The sequence below is a fragment of the Parasteatoda tepidariorum genome, chromosome 5, assembly GCF_982258835.1.
Source record: "Parasteatoda tepidariorum strain Cologne lab strain chromosome 5, Ptep-v5.0, whole genome shotgun sequence".
NCBI lineage: Eukaryota > Metazoa > Arthropoda > Arachnida > Araneae > Theridiidae > Parasteatoda > Parasteatoda tepidariorum.
This window is the reverse complement of record NC_141759.1, coordinates 52,195,106-52,203,976: the sequence shown is the minus strand read 5'-3', so window position 1 is coordinate 52,203,976 and position 8,871 is coordinate 52,195,106. Positions and strand designations below refer to the sequence as shown.

At 34.4% G+C, this 8,871-nt stretch overlaps 1 protein-coding gene across 2 annotated transcripts in view; it reads right to left on the bottom strand.

Annotated features, from left to right (window-relative positions):
• Positions 1–5,563: 5,563 nt before the first annotated feature.
• Positions 5,564–8,871, bottom strand: part of LOC139424818 (alpha-tocopherol transfer protein-like) — a 28,780-nt gene continuing 25,472 nt past the window's right edge. For both annotated transcript variants that reach the window (XM_087163928.1, XM_087163929.1), the window contains exons 5-6: positions 8,494–8,601; positions 5,564–5,746 (exon numbers count right to left, since the gene is read on the bottom strand). In XM_087163928.1, coding sequence (XP_087020054.1) covers positions 5,579–5,746; positions 8,494–8,601 — 276 coding nt within the window. In that variant the 3' untranslated portion in view covers positions 5,564–5,578. The remainder of the gene's footprint in view (positions 5,747–8,493; positions 8,602–8,871) is intronic.

Sequence of the window (8,871 nt, the reverse complement as noted above, 5' to 3'; positions counted from 1 at the left end):
GAAGTCTTTTTTTTCAATATCTTCTTTAAATTTTCCCACTTCATGTAACCTTACGCTTTTCCTTTAGTATGAAAGCGATTTCGAATACATCCCTTTGTGCCGATAAATATATATAATTCGTAAATTACAAACATATAATATCAAATAATAAAATTATGCAAATTTTATAAGAAAAACTCAATTAAATATTTCATACGTCAAAAAGAAAACCTACTTAGCATTTTAAACTTAATTAAGAATATATTTTATATTTGGCGATATTAGCGCCATCGAAGCACGATTGATTTAATCTGAAATAAGGGTCGGGGAACTGGCCTTACATCGGAAAGGTTCTGGGTTTGAATCCCGGGCAAGGCATGGATGTTCTTTCACTCTCTGTACTATCTCTCCTTACTGTGGAAGCAGCGTAGGGCCACCTGATATGCCGCTGACAATGTGGCCAATAAATCTGTCCTTCAGATGCCTGTATGACCTAGGTCATTCTCCAGGTGGGCATTGAAAAAAAAAGAAAGAAAACTTCCAAGCGCAAGAGATAAGTAATAAAATTGAACTTTCTGAATAACTTTTAATTTAATCACCAGATCTCTATATTCTAAAAATATAGATTTGAAGGGGACACCTTAAATGAAGTATTAATTCGCGCAGAAGATAATTTATGCTACGAAATCAGACACAGAAGTGTTCTCTCTCTGAATAAATATTCCTTTTTGTCAACGTATTTGGATTCCTTACCCTTAAAATATGGAGATAGCCACAATCTAAAAAGCGCGATCCCTATAGATTGGTCAGGAGAGGAGTTCAAAGCTCATGTTAATTTTACTTTTTGAGTTTTTCATCATATCAAGAGAATTTTCTAAACGAATCATATAATAATCGTAAAATTACATGCAAAAAATAATTTTTAATAAGTATTTATTATTTTAATAGCTGAAACAATTTAAATAGCATTGCATAAATTTTTTTATTTTGTTTTAAGCAAAGAAATTTTATAAGTTTTTTTATTTCCTATGAGTTGCTAAATCAGTCTTCCCGATGAGCAGACCTAGTGCATTCTCCAGAAGTGGTATCCATTCTTTCAGGACCACCACAATGAGTGAGATACCGTTGGTCATGTTAATTTGGACGTCTAGTTTCCGCCACACTAGATGGCAGCACCGAGACTCTATTTGGATGCTAAAGTTCACTAGGAATCTAATTTTGCCGGAAATGCCAAGAGCCAATAAGGCACTCCAGGCATCTTTTACATGCCGCATAATCATACGACATGGCCGCTGAGGATTTTCTGCATCTTGAAAATCCGGTGTCTGGGCCGGGGTTCGAACCCGCAGACTTGGGCTCAGAAGGCCGACGAAATTTTATAAGGTAAAGTACAAAATTTGAACGAATTGGATCGAAAAGTTCGTGAAGAAAACCAAATTTTAACTAAACGACTTCACTAAAATAAGATTTTTTTAGAAGAGCAATTTGAACAATGTTATTGTGCATAACTTTAATTACATGATACTAGGGTCCAACTCTAAAAAAGCATGCTTCCAATCAGCACCATATCATGCTTGTAGCAAATTTGCACTGTATTATGCTTCATCACCTGACCAAATTCTTTGAGAGAATAAATTTAAACGCAGTTCATTGAATCAAATTGAACGAATCATCAAATTTGAACGATGTTATTGTGCTTTTTCAACTTTGATTACACAATTCTTCGGTTCAATTCGAACGAAAGGATGGTTCAAATTAACACCTTACCAAGGCTGTAGCAAATTTGCACGATATTATTATTCATTGCAGAACCGATTTTTCTAAGAGTGTAGATTAAAATTCGGTTCATTTAGATTAGATAAGCGATTTGATCATTATTTTCGTTCTTTTTAGTTTCGATTGCACAACAGTATTGTCACGTACAAGCAAAATCAAGATTCAAATCGACTCCTTATTAAGTTTGTTGCGAATTCACTCAATATTATGGTCCATCGTTGAAATTTTTTTCCTGATAATGTAGATTAAAGTTAGTAAAGATTTCTTTTTAGCAATTGAAGTTATCCGGCAATTAATGTACACTAGTGGAAAAAAATTAAGAGATGGAAAGCACTTTCGCACATTTCTAAGACGCTATATTCTTCTATGACACACATTTCTATGACGCTATTTCTGGACGGTTATTGATATGGAGAAAACCTGGAACCCGATACCATCCCAGCAACATTATCGAAAGGGACCATTATGCTGGTGGAGGACTCATGGTTTGGGCAGGGATCATGCAAGATACTCGCACACCACTCCATGTGTTTGACAATGGTTCCGTGAATGACCAGAGGTACAGGCAGGAGATCCTAGAGCCCTATGTGCGTCTTTTCAGGGGAGCTGTTGGGCCTGAGTTTATTTTTATGGACGACAATGAGCGACCACGTAGGGCTCTCATGGTTGATGAGTATCTGGAAAGCGAGGATATTCAACGAATGGATTGGCCAGTCAAATCCCCTGACCAGAATCCTATTGAACATGCTTGGGATGCTCTTGGGAGAGCTATTGCGACGCGCCAACCTCCCCATAGAACCATTCTGGAGTTAAAAATTGCTCTGGTGGAAGAATGGGAGGGTCTTCCACAAGTTCTCCCTTAACTCCCTTATTAGCAGCATGCATACTCGTTGTGCATGCTGTCTGTCAGGAGTGACCATACACCATACTAAAGGCAACACACACTGTACAAGCCTCACTTTTATTGTCATCTTTTATCTTTAAGTTCAGACTGCATTGGATTTATTGGCAATAGGTCTTGCCAGTGAATGGCACTTCCATTTTTGTTTTGCATACTTTATTATCATGGAATAAACTATACCATACCAAATTTCATTTATTTATCTTCAGTATTTTTTGAGATATTTGGGAAAATGTCTCCCATCTCTTGATTTTGTCGACCAGTGTACAATTTGATACAAAATTTTTAAATTTATTTTATCAGCTGAAGCATTTTCTTAGGATCAACAATATAATAATAAATAAATAAAATTAAAAGAGAAAGGAAAAAATGTGTATGCCAATTTTTTGACAATTTGGCAGTTTCTATTCAATTTTATTCTTACTTTGCTTCTACTCTGGATTTAAACTATCATGGATTTAAACTATCAGGCAGAGCAGTAAGCAGAATTTTTTCGTCATGGTCAACCTGAATATATATTTTTAGAAATTTAAAAAAAAACTACGTACGTTAAAAGTTGCGAACTAATATAAAGAAAAAGGTAAAAAAAATAAGAAATAAATGAAAATAATATTTTTAAAAACCACGTTTTTGTAGTGGAGAATAATAATTAAAAAACAAAAATTTGAAAAACGATAAACTTGGGACGCATGAAATACATAACGGTAACAGTATGTGTGCTCATGAGAATATGTGTAAGTATATCTGTAATTGTATCTGAATGTGGATGTGTATGTGGTTGTGCATGTGTATGCGTAAGAAAATGTGTGTATGTGTATATGTACTGTTATGTATTTCAGGCGACCCGCGTTTTTCGTTTCTCAAATTTTTGTTTTTTGATTATTATTCTCCACTACAAAAACGAGGTTTTTAAAAATATCATTATTATTATTTTTTTTTTTTGTACTAACTTCCAAAATCTCAATTTTTTCACTTACTGTACACAAAACTTATCAACTGACATGTGACACTAATTTGAAATAATCGAAATAGGCGAGACTAAAAACATGTAAATCTATCATTTGATTACCGGAGAAATCTGTTAACTTAAAATTTCATTAAATAATTTCTTCTGATACATATTTTTTAAAAATTCCTAAAATAATTTATGTTTCGATTTCGAAATTATTATTTTTTATTAGAAGATTAATTTATAGTAAAGTTATTGCAGAAAAAAGTGGTTGACGAATCTTAGTATCATTTTTGTGCATTCGAGTAAATTAGCTCTAAAGTTTAGGAAATAAGTACTAAGCTAGCCTTTGGTTACAACCCTCAGGTTTGGTGTAGCGGTTGCCACTAGGTTATAGTGGTTACCTTCAAATCATAGAAACTGCAATTACTCAACATTGATTCAAAGTGTTAGCATTATTAACGTTTTTTAACATCCAAAACAGTTGGAAGAAATTTTGTCACAGTCCTCGTAAGAAGGCTACGGCAAACTTCAGACTCTCAACAGGCCATGACTGCTTGGCAGACCACCTCAACAGAATAGGTATCCTTCCATCTAGTGAGTGCCATATCTGCAATTCGGGAACCTTGAACTCAGACCACTTGCTTGTATGCCCTTTACTGGGTAAAATAATCTTAAGAGCGGGGTGATCTCTGTAAACCTTACTGGGATGCCAGAGATCATCCAAAACAGTTGGAAGAAATTTTGTCACAGTCCTCGTAAGAAAGCTGCGGCAAACTTCAGACTCTCAACAGGCCATGACTGCTTGGCAGACCACCTCAACAGAATAGGTATCCTTCCATCTAGTGAGTGCCAAATCTGCAATTCGGAAACCTTGAACTCAGTCCACTTGCTTGTATGCCCTTTACTGGGCAACAATCTTAAGAGCGAGGTGATCTCTGTAAACCTTACTGGGATGCCAGAGATCATCCAAAACAGTTGAAAGAAATTTTGTCACAGTCCTCGTAAGAAGGCTGCGGCAAACTTCAGACTCTCAACAGGCCATGACTGCTTGGCAGACCACCTCAACAGAATAGGTATTCTTCCATCTAGTGAATGCCAAATCTGCAATTCGGGAACCATGAACTCAGACCACTTGCTTGTATGCCCTTTACTGGACAAGTAATCTCAAGAGCGGGGTGATCTCAGTAAACCTTACTGGGATGCCAGAGATCTCTGTAAAGACTACTCCTCATTCTTCACTGTGTATATATATATATGTATATTTTTTTTACTTTAATTTTATCTTTGTATTCTTTTTGTGTTAATATGTCTTTGTCATGTGTTTTCTTTGTTTGTTAATGTAATTTTGTTCCTTTTTACTCCTTGTTTATGTCCACTTAAAGCTGAACATTGTATATGGATTAATATTTCCAATAAAGTCATATGTAACAACAACAACAACATTATTAACGTTTTAACATGTTGCCAAAATAGAGTCTTTTTAAGGTTGCTGTCGACTGTTAGATGTCAAATGCACTAGGAACACTCTTCCTTTTCGTTACTTAGAACATTCATCCGATGTGATCACCCCTGAATCAAATGTTGCATAATTAAAACTGAAATAAGATCTTCCCTCGAGAAATCTCGATCTTTTCAGAAATTTTATGTAGGACCATAATCCACGAAGATTATCATTTCGAAATGAAGAAATGCGTAGAATTTATATTATTTTTTTTCCTATTAATAAAATGTTACATATTGTAAATTTTTCTTTTTTTGAAATTGAATTTATCCAGTAATTAATAAGTTTGATCATTTGACTTCTCCGAATGAGATCTTATCCAACTTTTTCTTAAAATAAACAAAATAATAATAAATAAAAGAAATGGGAAAGAGAAGCAAAGACCAAATTTTTGACAATTTTGGAAATTAAGAAATACACAGTGACACTCATGTATCATTTTTTATTCCCTATATTTTTATTTCTTTTGTTAAAGAGGAAAATATTTTCTGAATAAATCTTCCTTTTGGAGTATATTATCATTGCACCTTATAAGCTCACATTCTTTTAAACTTCCTCCGTATTTTTCAGGAAGAATTTCAGGAGGTATGAACTCATGAAGATCCTTAAACTCAGTGCTGTCAGAATGAAACTGAAGCTGAAATGGTAATAAACATAATTATACATTCAACTGAACATTTACTCACTATTTTAGTTAAATAAGCAATACTAAGTGTTTTACAAAATAAGTCTAACATTTCTTTCAAAATAGTAGTTAAAAGGAATTTTGAAAAATATTATCAGACTTCAATATTTGTACACTCTGTTTATAAATGTTTATAACCCACCCTGACAGCCAGCCTATTGTTGGTTACACGACTTTCACTGTTGAACTCCGTATCCTTGTAATTTTGAGCTTAACCCAGAAGACAAAGACACCCCTGGGACATGTATTGGGGCAAACTATCCGTCGTAGAGGATCTTTTGATGGAACTAACCTGTATTTACGTAATATGGTGGTAAAAACCTCCCACAGATAGTCCGATGGCAAGGGGATTCTAACCCATGATCCGTCTATTTCAGAAGATTTTTTACTTCAGCATTGCTTCCACCTCTGGAATTCGATCCTGGGTCACCTCATTGGTAGACGAGCGCTCTATCCTCCGAGCAACCCCGACTCTGTACGCTTTGTTTTATTTCATTTTATAATCACCGTTGAACAGCTTCATTGTGTGGCAATCACTCTATCCTTTGGGCCACCGCGGCTCTGTACACTCTGTTATTTTATTATATTTTATAACCTAACCACCAGCCGGGATAGCCTGGTTGGTAGGGCACTGGGCCAATGTACAAAAGGTGGTGGTAGCGAGCCCCACCGATAGAAGATTCACCGTGTAGTAAATGGTGACAGATGCACGTTAAATCTGTCGAATCGCAAAATCCTTCATGTTCCCATAAAAAATCCTGCCTCTGGGGGTACTGACCCAGGAGTTTCCTTGTCTTCTGGACTGGTTCAAAATTACAAGGTTACGGAGTTGAACATTAGTAGACGTAAACCCAAAATTGGGTCGGCTGTTCAACGACGGTTATGAAATAAAATAAAAACCTTTATAACCGGCGTTGGACAGTCTCCCCAATTCTGAGTTTACTACTATCAATGTTCAATTCCCTAGCCTTGTAATTTTGAACCCAACCAGAAGACAAGGGAACTCTTGATCAAGCATTGGGGCAAACTAGTCTTCGTAAAGGACTAATTGATGGAACTAACCCACATTTGCGTTGCATGAAGAGGAAAACGATGAAAACCTCCACACTGTTAACCCGAAGGCAATGAGATTCTATCCCATCATCCGTCTACGACTGAAAATATTTTACGTCAGCACTGTTGTTAGAGCGGGTCAAGAGCAGAATTCTTATTAAACAGCCTCGGCTATGAATTTCGAACCTGGGCCACCTCATTGGGAGGCGAACCCTTTATCCTCTGAGCAACAAAGGCTCTGTGAATTCTATTGATCATTTATAGTATAAGAACACCAATTATTATAAGAATTATAGGGTAAACTAACCAGTGAAGGAACACTTAAGCTCCGCTTGCCTTTTAAAAAATCATATTAATTTAAAAAATTCGTAATTTTAGTTAAATGACAGTGTCAACATATTTGCTACTAATTGCAAATTATGTAATACATTTGTAGAGAACTTACATAATATTGTTTTAAAGTTTTGGAGGTTCAAATAACAAGTAGTAAGAAGACCAAGTGAAGGAACAGTGAATGAACACCCGGTAAAGGAACACTTAATTTTAGTTGTTTTTTAATGCTCCTTATGAATTTATAAGATATACAAATATTTAAAAACAAGCCTATTCTTGAAATTATAACATATAAATACTTGGGAAATGTTAACTTTTTTTTTGTAATCATGAATTGAAAATTAAAGTGTCAACATATTAACACATACTGTTCATTAACGCATACTGTACTATGCCCAGTAAAGGAACATGCCTGTTCCCTCACTGATTAGAAGTTGTTTTTCGTATTTTTAGCATACTTTTGATGCGGAACATCACTAAAGGTACAAGAAAATTAAAGTTTATCTTTTATTTTCATTAACTTAGAAAAAAACCCAGAAAAGGAACACTTGTTCCTTCACTGGTTTTTCATCGTTTGGTGATCCAGTGAATAAACACCCCTTTATCTCAGTGCTTTATTATGCTATGATGCTTAAGAAAAATGAAACGTAACTTCAATAACTATATTTTGAATTCTTATTTTCACAGTGAGAAAAATAAAACTATTACATGCAATTAATTCCACTTCAAACATATAAATACAAACACTCACCTTATAATTTTTTCAAAGAAGCAAAGTGTTGCAGAGATAATAACAAATTTAAAATTTTTTCCATAGAAGTCTATGTAACCAGGTAATCCAACACATTGCTAGATGACTTCCTATTGTTTAGCAGTAAACTATTGTTACCAATCAATCTAAAGAAAAACTGTCAAATTCTTATTTTTAATCAATATTATATGAAATGTTCCTCCACTGGTTGGTTTACCCTATTTATAAGAATTAAAAGAATACTGTTCGCTGCGCTCGCTAACCTCCCGAAGTTAGTTTCGGTTTGCTTCGCAGTTCGAACTCGCTCATTGAATACTTATTTATCTTAAACTAGTTATCGTAGTACTATTTTTAGAAGTTATCGCAGTACTTTTTCTCCATGACGTCATCGCTTTTCTTTTTGGTAACATGCAGTTCCATTTTCACCGTCAACGATTGTAGTTGTCTTGGTATAATTTTTTTTTAATGTTTATGCTCTGATTTTCTTTTTATAAATTGTTTAAAGTAATTTATTTCTTTTTGAAGTAAATTCTTGGGATAAAAACCACCTTACTAAACTTACCATGTCTACCATTTTCTTAGGTATAAATGGAATCAAAGCGTTGTATACAGATATAACTGCTTCAGACACATTAACGACGTGTATTTTCTTTATCCGCAAAGCAGAATTCTAAAAATTGAAAAGAAAGGCGAAAACTAAATTATAGTTCATAAACAAAAAATAAATAACTAAAAAACGTATTTTCTTTCGTATTGCACTGCATATTTCTTTTAAAAAGTGTGCGAAAAGTTTTGGAATGTTTTAACATTTGTACTGATGATGATGGATGGTTCCTTGTGGGAGACAATTTTCAACTGTTTCAATTTTTATACGATTAACATAAAAATTTAACAAAAAGTCAATAGAACTATTTTTCTAAAAGCAAGATTAGCGGTATAT